Here is a 14872-nt window from a genome sequence, read left to right as displayed (position 1 = left end):
CAAGGCTGCTGGGCCCCTGGGGAGGCATGCAGCCATGCTGCCACCATGGGCTGAATCAAGCTGATTCTAAGGCCGGTGGTCCGAGGGTCGTTTTTGGACCTCCCGCCCTGCCTAGGCTCCCCTCACCTGCTTCCAAGGGGCTGGGGCGTCCAGCAGCAGGCTCCCCCTGCTGGCCATCCGGGGCCAGAGCGTGAGGTCAGCCTGGGGCTTGGGGCGGACCTTGCCGGCCCCTGGGGTCTTGGCCCGCAGTCCCAGCCGCAGCCTGAGCCGCGCCATCTGCAGGAAGCGTTTGAGCTCAGCCTGCCGGAGCTGGGTGACGATGGCTCGCTGGACACTGCCGCAAGCCCCCGACTGCGTTGAGGCCTCTAGGACCCTGCGGGAGAGGGAGGAGTCTGCAGCCAGGGCCATCAGGGCCAGGACTCTCTGCAGGGAGCCCTCCCAGTGCCCTGCAGGAGGGGCCCCTCCAGGCCAAGCCCCAGCCACCTCCCACACCCTCTTCTGGAGGGAAAGTCTGGGTAAACAGGATGGAGAGCGGCCTGGAAGGAGAAAATTGCAGACAGGGACAAACATCCTGTTTAGGGGCAGAGAGGGGACAGTCCTGCCAGTGCCACTTTGCCTCCCCTTCCCTGGCGTTTATGGCGCTTGCTGAGTGGCTGGCAGGACCATTAGAGACTTCCCAAGGAGGGGACACACAGCAAGAGGTGGTGCCAGGATGTGGTCCAGGACTAGATGGCCAGGGCGGCCTCTCCCTGTCACCCCCAATCACCCTCTTGAGCTTTCGCCCTGCCACCCAGCCACGAATTACGCTCTACCCCTGCCAAAAACAGGCTCGAGGCCTGAGCTGGAAGCACAAAGTGGGGCTGCGCTTAGACCACGGCACTCAACAGGCTCGTGGCTTCCAGGAAGCATGGGCTCAGCTGACCTGGCCCCGACAGGACTCACGCACCCACAGTGCCCAGCACCGAGTCCAGCACCGGGCTGCCTGGGCCCCAGCACTCTCTCCTTCCTGCTGCTGGGCCTCACGGTGCATGTCCGGGGCCACTGGCCATGCTGGGAAGGCCTGCGGGGCCCGGGCCTTCTTCGGCTGCCCATCTTCCTGGCCTTGCTGCCTGCAGCTTCTCCAGTGGGCAAGGGAGGCCTGGGCCACACGCTGTTCCTGTGCCCCGGCTACCGCTGCCTGGGCTTCCCGCCATGTGGCAAACCCGGCCCCCAGTGCCCTTCTCCTCAGGTCATCCTGAAAGGCTTGACGCTGGGCCCGGAGCACCCCTGTGTCTCTTACAACCTCACACCAGGCCTGGAAGTAGCTGCAAAACAGACGCATGGGGCCAGGTGTGGTGGCTCATGCTTGTAATCTCAGCACTTTGGGAGGCCAAGGTAAGTGGATCACCTGAGGTCAGTTTGAGACCGGCCTGACCAACATGGTGAAACCCCATCTCTACTAAAAATACAAAAATTAGCCATGTATGGCGACGGGCACCTGTAATCCCAGCTACTTGAGAAGCTGAGGCAGAAGAATTGCTTGAACCTGGGAGGCAGAGGTTGCAGTAAGCCGAGATCGCGTCACTGCACTCCAGCCTGGGTGACAAGAGTGAAACTCTATCTCAAAAAAACAAAACAAAACAAAAACAGATGCATGGGAGGGCTTGTCTCGTTCTCAGAGTCAAAAGTCACATTTATTCAATGTTACACCTGCAAAGCTCCCACAAAACAGTAAACGACTAGGAATGGGTGAAAGCACTGGCTTTCCATCTTGGAATCTCAGCCTCAGAGGGCAGGGCCTGCCCTGCAAAGGCATGGGAACCAGCAGTATGGGTTCAAGTCCCACACCAGCCATGTCCTGCCTCCCATCACATGCCCAGGTGGTTGGTGAGGGAGAGGAACACCATCTCCCACTCACTGAGAAGCCAAGAAAAAAAACATTTACAACTGGGTGCAGTGGCTCACGCCAGTAATCCTAGCACTTTGGGAGGCAGAGGAGGGGCAGATCACCTGAAGCTGGGAGTTTGAGACCAGCTTGATGAACATGGAGAAACCCTGTCTCTACTAAAAATACAAAATTAGCTGGGCGTGGTGCCACATGCCTGTAATCCCAGCTACTCAGGAGGCTGAGGCAGGAGAATTGCTTGAACCTGGGAGGCAGAGGCTACGGTGAGCCAAGATGGCGCCATTGCACTCCAGCCTGGGCAACAAGAGCGAGACTCCATCTCAAAAAAAACAACCCCAGCCGGGCGCGGTGGCTCAAGCCTGTAATCCCAGCACTTTGGGAGGCCGAGATGGGCGGATTACGAGGTCAGGAGATCGAGACCATCCTGGCTAACATGGTGAAACCCTGTCTCTACTAAAAATACAAAAAACTAGCCGGGCGAGGTTACGGGCGCCTGTAGTCCCAGCTACTCGGGAGGCTGAGGCAGGAGAATGGCGTAAACCCGGGAGACGGAGCTTGCAGCGAGCTGAGATCCGGCCACTGCACTCCAGCCTGGGCGACAGAGCGAGACTCCGTCTCAAAAAAAAAAAAAACCCATCTACACCCTCAGATGCAAAAGCACAGACGTCAGCCATTCTGTAGCCAACAGTTCACTGCCGCTATGGGGACACTGAACATTCGCATTTGTACTGAACTGTGGGAGGAGGGAGGAGCCATTCTGCGTCCCTCTGCTTGGTTTTACAATGTGCATTCATAAACTGTATACATGTTCCACCAGAACATCTTTACTTAAATGAAGATTGCATTCTCTTCTCTTAGCGATGGTGTACAGCAGACATCTCCTTGCTGTAACTCCTCACAATGGGCATTATGGTAGATTTCCGAGGAGTGGATTTCTCCTTTTTTTTTTTTTTGAGACGGAGCCTTGTTTAGTCACCCAGGCTGGAGTGCAGTGGCACAATCTCGGCTCACCGCAACCTCCACCTCCTGGATTCAAGTGATTCTCCTGCCTGACTGTCCTGAGTAGCTGGGACTACAGGCACCTGCCACCACACCTGGTTATTTTTCATATTTTTAGTAGAGATGGGGTTTCATCATGTTGGCCAGGCTGGTCTCAAACTCCTGACCTCAAGTGATCCACCTGCCTCGGCCTCCCGAAGTGCTGTATAATAGGCGTGAGCCACTGTTCTCAGCTGATTTCTCCCATTTTAATCATATCCTCTAAAACCAAAGAACTGACCTGGCCAGGAGCTGGACTCCCAGGGCTTGTTGGGGCCACAGGTTAGGGTTGGGGTTTGCCACCACTCCCAAAATAGATAATAAGGTGTCAGTGATCATGGCCCTCTGTCTCTGGCCTAGGGTTTCCCTTCATGCCCCTTTTTTCCCAGGCCATAGGCCTCTGATCTGGGCCACCCTCTGAGCTTCCCACCCCCTGGGTGCTCTTCTTGCTATTCCTTGGGTGGGGAGGACCAACACCTTCCCACCCCCAGGCCCACCCACCTCTGCAGTAGCAGTTGCTCTGGCCGGGTCACTGTGCGTCTCTGACGAGCTGCTGCCTGCTGCCAGCTCCGCAACACAGCCCTCTGCAGGCCCTGGAGGTGGACCTGCACCCATGTCTGGCACTTTTCATGCAGGAAGTGCTGTCCTGGGGCCAGAGAGATGCTGAAGAGCCACTGGGTGCTCACCCCAGCCTCTCCCCATGGGTCTCTGCTTAGCCAGACCTTCGCCCCCTACCAGGTGGGAACAGACAAGGCCGCCCTGACTGTGTTAAAAAGCCTCTATTACGGGTGTCCGGCTGGTGACCAGGCCAGCCCAGCTCATAGAGTTGTTGGGTTTGTTTTTGTTTGTTAATTTTGCCACAAGGTTTTCGAATCTGGAGAATTCCGGTGAAAATTTAATTTTCTTTTTTTCTTTTTTTTGAGACAGAGTCTCACTCTGACACCCAGGCTGGAGTGCAGTGGCCCAATCTCGGCTCACTGCAACCTCTGCCTCCCGGGTTCACGCCATTCTCCTGCCTCAGCCTCCGGAGTAGCTGGGACTACAAGCGCCCGCCACCACGCCTGGCTAGTTTTTTGTATTTTTAGTAGAGACTGGGTTTCACCGTGTTAGCCAGGATGGTCTTGATCTCCTGACCTCGTGATCCGCCAGCTTCGGCCTCCCAAAGTGCTGGGATTACAGGCATGAGCCACCGTGCCCGGCCCAAAAATCTAATTTTCAATTTTTCTGTAAAAACTGGAAGTTCTGGAAATACTGGCTCAGTGTTCCCGCTGGGGAATGACTGGGCTGCGTAAGCAGCTGTCCCCAGCAGACAGGACATGACTTTCCAGAACAACCACAGCCCTGCCTGCCAGCATTAATGCGATGTGTTGGTGTAGTGGGCAGCCTCCAAGATAGCATCCTGTGTTCCTGTCCTGGGCAATGCCCCGCCTTGAATACGGACTGGGTTTATTAATTTGCTTCTAAGAGACAGAATTTGGCAGAAGCAATGGGATGTCACTTCTGATATCAGGTTATAAAAAGATTGCTTGGGGCCAGGTGTGGTGGCTCACGCTTGTAATCCCAGCACTTTGGAAGGTGGAGGTGGGTTGATCACTGGAGGGCAGGAATTCGAGACCAGCCCAGCAACATGGTGAAACCCTGTCTCTACTAAAAATACAAAAATTAGCCAGGCATGGTGGCAGGCACCTGTAATCCCACCTACTAGGGGAGCTGAGGCAGGAGAATTGCTTGAACCCAGGGGGCGGAGGTTGCAGTGAGCCCAGATCGTACCACTGTATGCCTGGGCAACAGAGCGAGATCGTCTCAAAAAAAAAAGAAAGAAAGAAAGACTGGTTGGGCCATGCAACAGCTCTTTTTGCCCAGAGGCGAAGACCCAGACAGCAAGCCTGCCTTGGGACTATCCCTCCTCCCTTCTCTGGCCACATTCCTCAGGGCTTCTAACACACTGCACCCTCAGCCAGCTCTGCAAATCCAGTCCTTCCCACTGCCCTATTTTGCTGACCCCTTCCCACACCTCAACTTCTCTCTCCATTGCTCTGCCTGCTGAGCCCTCCTTACCTCCTCCTGGGACCCTCCCTGGCTAACTCTACCGGCCTCTAAGGGCACCGTGACTCTGGCCACTTCTCCCCCAGCTCAGGGCTCAGACCAGTGACTCCTAGAGGCCAGGTGAGGATAAGGATGAAGATTAAGGTGATGAGGTAGGGACTACATTATCCCCATTTTACAGATGTGTAAGCTGAGACTCAGAGAGGTTAAGTAGGTTGTTTACGGTTCACACAGCCAGGGTACGGAAGAGCAGGGATTCAAACTCAAGACTACAGAGTCCAAGCCCCCAGGTCCTGCTCAGCCACCCACCTCCTGGGTGTACCCTGTGGGGATCTCATCACCAGACTTCGCTAGGGGATGGGAGGGGATGGGAGATGGTGAGGCACTCTGCAGAGTCACTGTTCCTCTAGGAAATTTCATAGCTGAGGTCCATTCATTTACTCATACATCGCACCATATGTAAGAGTTGGTCGGCCTGTTTGAACTCAGCTAAGTCAGTGTCACAGCTCAGCGGACCTCTCTGATCAACGGCATTTGTTATCTATGGCTGTGTAACAAATTACCCAAGTACTTATTAGTTTTAAACCACAGATGTTTGTTATCTCACAGTTTCTATGGGTCAGGAGTCCAGATGTAGCTTAGCCTCTGCCTCAAAGCCTCCCATGAGGTTACAGTCAAGTTGTTGGCCAGGGCTGCAGTCTGGGTCTCAGACAGACCCTGGCCCTGCCCTCACCTGCAGTGCCCCCAACCCAGTCTCCACTCACCCTGCCAAGAGGAGTGCCAGTGGCATAGGGCATCTCGTGTCAGTCGCCAGCCCCGCTCCTGGGCCCACCTCTCCACCAGCCGTGACTGCACCAGCCGCCGACGCCACAGGCCCAGCACAGCCCTGCAGCTCCGATCCCAGGCCCAGTGGGAAGCCAGCTCTCTCCAGGCCCCTTGGGCTGTTGCCCAGCGGCTCCAGCTGAGGAAGATGCTGGGAAAGGGAGGGTCCACCCTGAGGATGGCCACTGTCCCCCAAATCCCAGGCCAGCCGTGCCCCGCCCTCCTCTCTCTTCCTCTCTCCAGCAGTGGGGGGCTCTGGGTGACTCTTCTGCTTCCATTATGGGAGGGTGGGTTGCTGGGGACTGGAAGGGTCAAGCACCTCTCCGAAGGTCATGATGACTAGTTGGGGGGATAGGGTGGGACTCTAGACCCACACTGCCAAGTCCTGTGCTCAACCACTAGCCATAAACATTGCTATGGACTGAGCACTCACAACGTGCCACACACGGCACTGGGGAATGTTTGTGCCCTGCCTCGCCACTGCCCCACTGGAGCGAGTACTATTAACCCCATTTTACAGATAGGCAAATAGAGGCACAGAGAAGTTATGCAACTTGCCCAAGATCACACAGCCACTGAGGGGCAAAGCTGGGATTAGAACCCAGGGAGACCAACTCTTACGCATTGTGCTATAAATGAATAAACCTCGGCTGTGAAGTCTCCAAGAGGAACAGTGACTCTGTAGAGTGCCTCACCGCTCCCTGACACCCTCTCAGTAGGACAGGGCGGGAAGACAGGAGTAACTGAAGCCCCCTGAGGTGCAGACCCCAAGGGGCTGCTTCTGTGAAGGCCAAGGGTGGATGGGAGAAGGGGCTGGGAAACAGTAAGTCCATAGAGTGGCAGGCGGATGGGGAGGGGTCCCTACCGCCTCTGGAGGGTATGCTGGTACCACCTGGCCGTGCCCTGGAACTGCTGGGCCCCTGCCCACCAGAGCAGAAGGCACTGCCCCTGCTGCCGCTGCTCAGCTGCCCACAGAAGGCTCCCCTGGAAAGTCTCCGGGAGGGCGGGGGCCCTGGGAACCTGGGGAAGGAGGTGTGGAGTCCTGGGTCCCCCGCCCTGTCCCCTTCCCACAATCTCCAACCACCCACCTCCACCTGCCCAGCCCCTCCCCACCCACCTACCTCTCACCTTCTCCAGGGAGCCTTGGGATGTGCTGCTGCCCATTGGCTCCAGAGCCGAGGGGGTCTTGGTGCAGCTTGATGTGGCATCTGGGCCCAATGCCCTCACGCGCCACCATCTCAGGCTGCGCTGCAGCATCCGCTGCTGCAGGCCCTGGAGGAAGGAGCTAGAGAAGGGGCAGGTGAGTGCCCAGCCCAGCCTCACCCCCAGGCTGGGCAGGGTGGCCAAGCAAGGGCTACCCCACCCTGGCCCGCTGTGAAAGAGATGGGCTGGAAGGGTGCGAGACACTGGGCTAGCACTCCACACTGCCGCCCCCCACAGCGGCTGCATGCTGGGATTACTGGGGGCTTCAAGAGATACCAGTGCCCATCAGGGTCCCATCCCTAGATTCTGCTAGATTCTGACTTAAGGGTCAGGGTACAGCCTGGGCTTCCAGACTTTTCTAGAGTTCTCTGAGTGACCTCAGTGAGCAGCTGAGACTGGGCTGACTGGGCTAATGCTTTTTTTTTTTTAGACAGGGTCTGACTCTGTGGCCCAGGCTGGAGTGCAGTGGCACAATCTTAGCTTACTGCAACCTCTGCCTCCTGGGCTCAAGCGATCCTCCGGCCTCAGCCTCCCGAGTAGCTGGGATTACAGGTGCGTGCCACCACGTCTGGCTAATCGAGCTAATGCTCCACCTGCATTACTGGCTGGCCTCATCATGCTCCGGGGGCGGGCTGGGAGCCCACGCAGCTGATCAGAGATGGAGCTGAGCTCCAGGCCCAGGGACCCCAGACGCCAGGGCCCACGCCCACAACCACACCAGTACTTCTGCCTCCACTCACTTATAAAAATAAGAAAGCTGAGCCTGGGGGAAAGTCATTTCCCCAAATTCCAGATAGCAGCAGACTTGGGATTCATCTAGGCCCTGGAGGGTGCCCCGGGAGAGCTGCCAGGAGATATCAACTGTGCCCTGAGGTCCAAAGGCCAGAGGATGGGCTGGAGAGGGAGGGCCTGGGGGCTGTGGGGCAGGCATGTGAGTAATGAGTAGTGCCCTCACATTCTGAAAGGTCACGGTGAATTGAATTCTCCTGGACTTGCAGGGATACACTGAAAGAGGCTGAGGGTCCAAGTGGACCATGTGAGTATGTGGTTTTCAAGGACAGAATTCTTTTTTTTTTTTTTTTTGAGACGGAGTCTCACTGTGTCACCTGACTAGAGTGCAGTGGCATGATCTTGGCTCACTGCAATCTCTGCCTCCTGGGTTCAAGTCATTCTTCTGTCTCAGCCTCCCAAGTAGCTGGGATTACAGGTGCTTGCCACCACGCCTGGCTAACTTTTGTATTTTTAGTAGAGACGGGGTTTCGCCATGTTGGCCAGGCTGGTCTCGAACTCCTGACCTCAGATGATCCACTGGCCTTGGCCTCTTAAAGTGCTGGGATTACAGGCGTGAGCCACCGCGCCCAGCCAAGGGCAGAATTCTTAACCCTGCAACTGCTGGCCTCCATTCCTCCTGACATCCCCGCAGGGAAGCTGGCTGCTCCTGATCGCCACCCTCCCCTCACCCACAGCCTTTGTCTGGGCTCTGAATCCCAGCAGTGACCATCTTATGTGGGGGCAGCAACAAGGTCTCACCACAGGATCTTCTTGCTCCTGACTCCCACTGGGATTTACAGCAACCTGCTCCAGCCCTCTGAGCCTCACTTTCTCTAGTTGTGTAATGAGGCCGATGGGGGAGGAGATAAGAGCTTGATCCCTGGCTCCTGCCCTTGTTCCTTTACAGTATTTATTCCGTGCCTGCAACATGCCAGGCACCTGCAGGGAGCTGGGAGCCAGCAACGACAGCCAGACAGACATGGTCCCTGCCACCAGGGGACTTGCGCTTGGCAGGGAGACGGGCATTCACTAGGGTTCCGGCCACCCCTGTAGAGCTCTACATCTGTGTCTCTGGCAGCCCCCTGGCCCCCAGTGGACCTCTGCTCAACCATTGTTCCAGTGTCCCTAGGCCACCTCCCAGGGCCTGACATCAGCTGGGCACCACAGTGTGCCAGGGCCTGTGCAGGGCCACGGGGAGGAGTGGGATGCAGTTACTGCTCTATGGGACATTCCTCCCGCATTCCTCCTGGCGCTGAGCACTGCTCATGTGCCCACACCACAGTCCCCAGGCCCAACCCCAGGTCACAAGCTTGGGGACACCTACTTGGCCCACTGGCACTGGAAAAGCCGCGTCTTCCACAGCAGCAGTGCCCGGCAGAGGGCCAGTGTCCGGCAAGCATCCTGCAGAGAGCCCCGGCCTTGCTCCTGCAGCCCTTGGGCCTGGCCCACTGTACCCAGGCCACAGGCTGCAGGGCCTGCAGTGTGGAGAGCCTCACGTCCTGAAAAACCGTCAGGAGGCCAGTCAGCTGCCCCCCCACTGACCTCACTCTGCCCACAGCCATTGATAGCTGCTGCCTCGGGCCCCTCTTGGGAGCTCTCGTCTCTTGTCCCCTCCCACCGCTTCCAAGCCCTCCCCTCCAGGTCGCCTCAAAGATCCCATCTTCCCCAGTTAAGTGCTTTTTTTTTTTTTTTTTTGCTCTTGTTGTCCAGGCTGGAGTGCAATGGCGTGATCTCAGCTCACTGCAACCTCCGCCTTCTGGGTTCAAGTGATCCTTGTGCCTCAGCCTCCCGAGTAGCTGGAATTACAGGTGTGCTACCACACCTGGCTAAGTTTTGTATTTTTAGTAGACACAGGGTTTCACCAGGTTGGCCAGGCTGGTCTCGAACTCGTGACCTCGGGTGATCCACTATCCTCGGCTTCCCAAAGTGCTGGGATTATAGGCACGAGCCACTACACCGGGCCCCCAGTTAAGTTTTGGGATAGGGGTTAGGGCTGTGTGTCCCCCATCACACCAGGAGCTTCCCAAGAGCAGGGCCCACATCCCTTCCGGGACGGGATCTGGGATAACCAGCACGGAGGGAGCCTGCAGTGGGAGGAGCAGAACCAAGTGTCTCACCCACAGCAGCTCTCGATGGGACACAGGGATGTAGCTCAGCCAGGGCCTGCCCACTTTGGGACCCCTCCTGCCCCCTCCCAGGACTACAGACTGCCCTCCTAGAAAGCCCCAGTTCTACCACCTGCCACAAGAATTCACATATTCAACTAGGGCCCACTGAAGAAGGGGATTAAGTGACATGGTTTGCTGGGGCAGAAGCCAACACTAGCTCACCTGCTTTCTGTCGGCAGAGGGACAGCTGGGTCACCTTTGCCCCATCTGAGTCCCAGAGCTGTTTCATCCGCACCCACTGTTCCAGACATTTCCTCAGGGTCCCCGTCCGGCGGTCAGCCAGGTGGTCTCGGTACCGGGACCCTCTTTGCACGAACTGCTGCCAGGCCCCAAAGCACCTGGGAGAACAGAGGGAAAATACCCATGTCAATTGCAAGGTCTGATGACTGCGGTTCCAGCTGCCTGCTGTTGCCAGACACACTACCCAGGCCTTGGGCAAGCCACTTCATCGCTCTGCGCCTCCATATTTTGTTGTTGTTGTTGTTTGTAGACAGAGTTTCGCTCTTTTGCCCAGGCTGAAGTGCAATGGTGTGATCTTTGGTCACTGCAACCTCTGTCTCCTGGGTTCAAGTGATTCTCCTGCATCAGCCTCCAGAGTAGCTGGGATTACAAGCAAGCACCACCATGCCTGGCTAATTTTTTTTTTGTTTTTTTGTATTTTGTATTTTTAGTAGAGATGGGGGTTTCTCTGTGTTGGCCAGGCTGGTCTCGAACTCCTGACCTCAAGTGATCCAGGTGCCTTGGCCTCCCAAAGTGCTACGATTACAGGCTTGAGCCACTGTGCCCGGCCAAGCCTCTGTTTTCTCATCTGTAAAACGGGGCTGCTTTGAAGATGCATCGCACGTCACCTGCTCAGGCCATGACACTATCACCTCTGGCAGCATGGTGGCCTCAGCAGCCTCTGACCTGGCCTCCCTGCATCCACCTCAGCCTCCTCCAGTCATTTCCTATTCCGTAACCCAGTGGTGTTTTTCCAATCTCAAATCAAATCATCATAGTCGCCTGCTAATCCTCCAGTGGTAGCCTCCTTGCTCTACCATCAAATTTCAACCCCTCCCCATGGCCAACAAGGCCCCCACAGATTTTTCCAATCTCATCTTCAACTACCCTCAGCCCCCCTACCCTGTACTAACAAGGCTCCAATTCGGCTCTGCTACACCTTGGGATCTTACCCTCCTGGCCAGAGGCCTCTGAACACTCTACCCTTCTCTGATCTCCCTCCACCAGGCAACTCTTCATCCTTCACATCGACACCAAACCTTGGTCTAGGTCAGCTTCCTGTGCTAAAAGTTCTCACGGAAAACTACACTGGGGGATGTAGTCAGCAAAATGCAGATAGTGAGAAACTAGCAGGCAAGCAAGTTGGTTTCTTCAACAAATAACATGCAATAAAAAAAAAAAAAAGAAGGGGAGCCTATATATAAAGATTTTAACAGGCCAGGCGTGGTGGCTCACACCTGTAATCCCTCAGGAAAGCCGAGGTGGGAGGATTGCTTGAGCCCAGGCTGGAGTGCAGTGGTGCGATCATGGCTCACCAGTGGGACTCTGTCTCTACCAAAAATTTAAAAAATTCGGCAGGCATGTAAGAGATTACATGTAAGACATTACAGGCTCACACCTGTAATCTCAGCACTTTGGGAGGCCAAGGTGGGTGAATCGCTTGAGTCCAGGAGTTCGAGGCCAGCCTGGGCAACATGGCAAAAAATTAAATCTCTACAAAAAATTTAAAAATTAGCCAGGTGTGGTGGTACACACCTATAGTCTCAGCTACTTGGAAGCAGAAATGAGAGGATCCCTTGAGCCTAGGAATTTGAGGCTACAGTGAGCCATGATTGCACCACTGTACTCCAGCCTGGGTGACAGAGTAAGACCCTATCTCTAAAATTTTTTTTTTAATTAAAAATTAAAAGACTTGAATGACTTAGCAACCAACTGCCATACATGGACCTTATTGCAAACTCTAACACAATATATACTTGCAAAACAATTAGAAATGTGAATACTGGCCAGATATTCGTGAGTGTTAAGGAATAGTTGTTTCATTACTTTTTAGGTGTGAGAGTGGTATTGTGGTTATGTATTTATTTATTTATTTCTGAGATGGAGTCTCACTCTGTCGCCTAGGCTGGAGTGCAGTGGCACGATCTCGGCCCACTGCAACCTCTGCCTCCCGGGTTCAAGCAATTCTCGTGCCTCAGCTTCCCAAGTAGCTGGGATTACAGGTGTTCACCATTACGCTCAACAAATTTTTGTATTTTTAGTAGAGACGAGGGTTTCACCATGTTAGTCAGGCTGGTTTCGAACTCCTGACCTCAAGTGATCCACTTGCCTCGGCCTCCAGAAGTGCTGGGATTACAGGCATGAGCCACTGCGCCCAGCCAGTGGTTATGTTTCTAAAGAGTCTTTATCTTTTAGAGAGGCATGCAAAAGTATTTATGGATGAAATGGTATAATGCATGGGATTTGCCTCAAAATAATTTGGAGCGGGGGATGTATTTGGAGTACACATGAAACAAGCTTCAAGAGAGGCTGATTTTGTTGAAGCTGGGTGATTGGTGCGCTGGGGTTTATTATCCTATCTGCTCTACTTTTGAGTAAGATAAAAATGCCCCACAGGGCCGGACGCTGTGGTTCAAGCCTGTAATCCCAGCACTTTGGGAGGCTGAGACGGGCGGATCACCAGGTCAGGAGATTGAGACCATCTTGGCTAACACAGTGAAACCCCGTCTCTACTAAAAAATACAAAAAACTAGCCGGGTGAGGTGGCGGGTGCCTGTAGTCCCAGCTACTCGGGAGGTTGAGGCAGGAGAATGGCATAAACCCGGGAGGCGGAGCTTGCAGTGAGCTGAGATCTGGCCACTGCACTCCAGCCTGGGTGACAGAGCGAGACTCTGTCTCAAATAATAATAATTACAATAATGCCCCATATTAAAAAGTTAACCACCAGGAAGCAAAAAAAGAAACCCATAGATCTGTGTTCCTTCTCTTCACAACACTGAAGCCAGGTGGTACTCACATACACCCTTGGGACTGCCAGTTTCCTGTCTGTTCCCCCAGCAGCCACGGGTTCCACTGTGATGATGGGAAGAGGTGGGAAGCTGGGACTAAGCTTTGCTTATAACCAAATCCCAGCCAGTAGGGCTGGCTAGCATGTTCTAGGCATGCTCAGTCGATGGCTGCTTTCACTTCCTATTTGCATCCTTGCCTCTCAATACTAGGAGTTAAGAGCTGACTTAAAGGGAAGTAGGGGCCAGGCACGCTGGCTCACGCCTGTAATCCCAGCACTTTGGGAGGCCAAGGTGGGCAGATCACTTGAGGTCAGGAGTTTGAGACCAGCCTGGGCAACATGGTGGAACCCCCGTCTCTACTAAAAATACAAAAAATGAGCTGGGCATGGTGGTGCGTGCCTATGGTCCCAGCTACTTGGGAGGCTGAGGTGGGAGGATCGCTTGAGCCAGGGAGGTGGAGGGTGCAGTGAGCAAGATGGTGCCACTGTACTCCAGCCTAGGTGACAGAGTGAGACCCCATCTCAAAAAAAAAAGGGAAGGGCGCCCTACCTGCACAGCCAAGCTCTCTGGTGCTGGGGGCTCAGTGGGGCCACCCAGGCTGCACCTGCAGCAGTAAAGTGCCAGGCATGGGGGAAGCTTCCTGTCGTCTGTGTGGCCCTGGTGGCCTTCTGCAGAGTCTCCCTCTCCTGTCTGGTCCGTTCCTTCTGTTGGCACCACAGGAAGAAGACTAAGGAGACAGGGAGGAGGGAGAGAAAAGAGAGAGTAAGCAGACGGGAGGATCCGAGCCAGGAGGGGCCCCTGACACGTGGGGTGCCTGTCTCCCCTATCTCTGAGTGAGTTAAGTCTAGCTCCAATACTCCAGCCTCTGGTGTGGGCCTGCATCGGCATATCGGCCCAGAAATGCAGGCTGTGCTCTTCTCATGCTGTGTGTCCTCAAACTAGTCGCTTAACTTCTCTGTGCCTCAGTTCCCCATCCGTAAAATGGGCACAATTCCTCTTGGGGGTCACTGTGAGGCTCAAATGAGATTGTCTCTGGGAATGTGCCAAAGCAGATGCACAATAAACGTTCACTCACCCAGGGTCCCCTGCCCCTGCCCAGTGCGGAGCTCAGGCCCTGCACATCCAGGCTCCACCTCCCTGCTTTCCCAGCACCCCACATCTCACCCAACAGTTGCAGGGCCTCCAGTATCTGGACTCTCTCATCTCTGCTGTCTGTTCTCTGCCCAGGATATGACAGAAGCCACTGAGCTCTCTCCTCTTCCCTCAGACTTCCTGGACTAAAAGTGAAGTTGCCCAGAGAGAAGCCGATGACGTGGGAGGGAGGGCACATGGTCCCAACCTGTCCACCCCACCCCAGGCAGATGCGGTCTGCCCTTGGGAGCAGGGGGCGCTGAGTCCCTCTATCCTCTTCTGGACAGTTCATTTTATGTCAGACTTAAAAGCTATTGCTGGGGGGAGGTTCTGCTCTTGATTTATTCTCTTTAATACTATTTGGATTTTTTTTTTAACAACAAACATGTATTAAAATAAATATCATTTAAATAATTATTTAAATACATTTGTTCAATTTAAAAATAAGAACATGGCCAGGTGTGGTGGCCCACACCTGTAATCCCAGGACTTTAGGAGGCTGAGGCAGGCAGATCACTTGAAGCCAGGAGTTTGAGACCAGCCTGGCTAACATAGCGAAACCCATCTCTACTACAAAAAAAAATATATATATATATGTGTATATATATATATATATACACACACACGCACACACACAAATTAGCCAGTGCAGTGGCACACACACGTAGTCCCAGCTACTCGGGAGGCTGAGGCATGAGAATTGCTTGAGCCTGGGTGGCACAGGTGGTAGTAAGCAGAGATCGCACTACTGTACTCCAGCCTGGGTGACAGAGCAATGCTCTGTTTAAAAAAAAAAAAAA

The 14872-nt window shown here is 54.6% G+C and overlaps 1 protein-coding gene and 1 long non-coding RNA gene across 2 annotated transcripts in view; one reads left to right on the top strand and one right to left on the bottom strand.

Moving 5' to 3' along the window:
- Positions 1-14872, bottom strand: part of CUNH1orf167 (chromosome unknown C1orf167 homolog) — a 30891-nt gene that overhangs the window by 4045 nt on the left and 11974 nt on the right. The window contains 10 exon segments of the mRNA XM_017887983.1: positions 220-373; positions 873-1304; positions 3425-3569; positions 5734-5942; positions 6657-6811; positions 6920-7076; positions 9090-9264; positions 10096-10271; positions 13491-13668; positions 14106-14218. Of these exon segments, the coding sequence (XP_017743472.1) occupies positions 220-373; positions 873-1304; positions 3425-3569; positions 5734-5942; positions 6657-6811; positions 6920-7076; positions 9090-9264; positions 10096-10271; positions 13491-13668; positions 14106-14218 (1894 nt within the window).
- Positions 6052-8650, top strand: LOC108539365 (uncharacterized). Its single transcript, XR_001888333.1, has 3 exons — positions 6052-6614; positions 6929-7091; positions 7429-8650. It is a non-coding gene; the product is annotated as an uncharacterized LOC108539365 (long non-coding RNA).

Source organism: Rhinopithecus bieti, unplaced genomic scaffold, assembly GCF_001698545.2.
Source record: "Rhinopithecus bieti isolate Rb0 unplaced genomic scaffold, ASM169854v2 scaffold_16234, whole genome shotgun sequence".
In the NCBI taxonomy this organism is placed as follows: Eukaryota; Metazoa; Chordata; class Mammalia; order Primates; family Cercopithecidae; genus Rhinopithecus; species Rhinopithecus bieti.
This window is presented reverse-complemented; position numbering and strand designations above follow the sequence as displayed.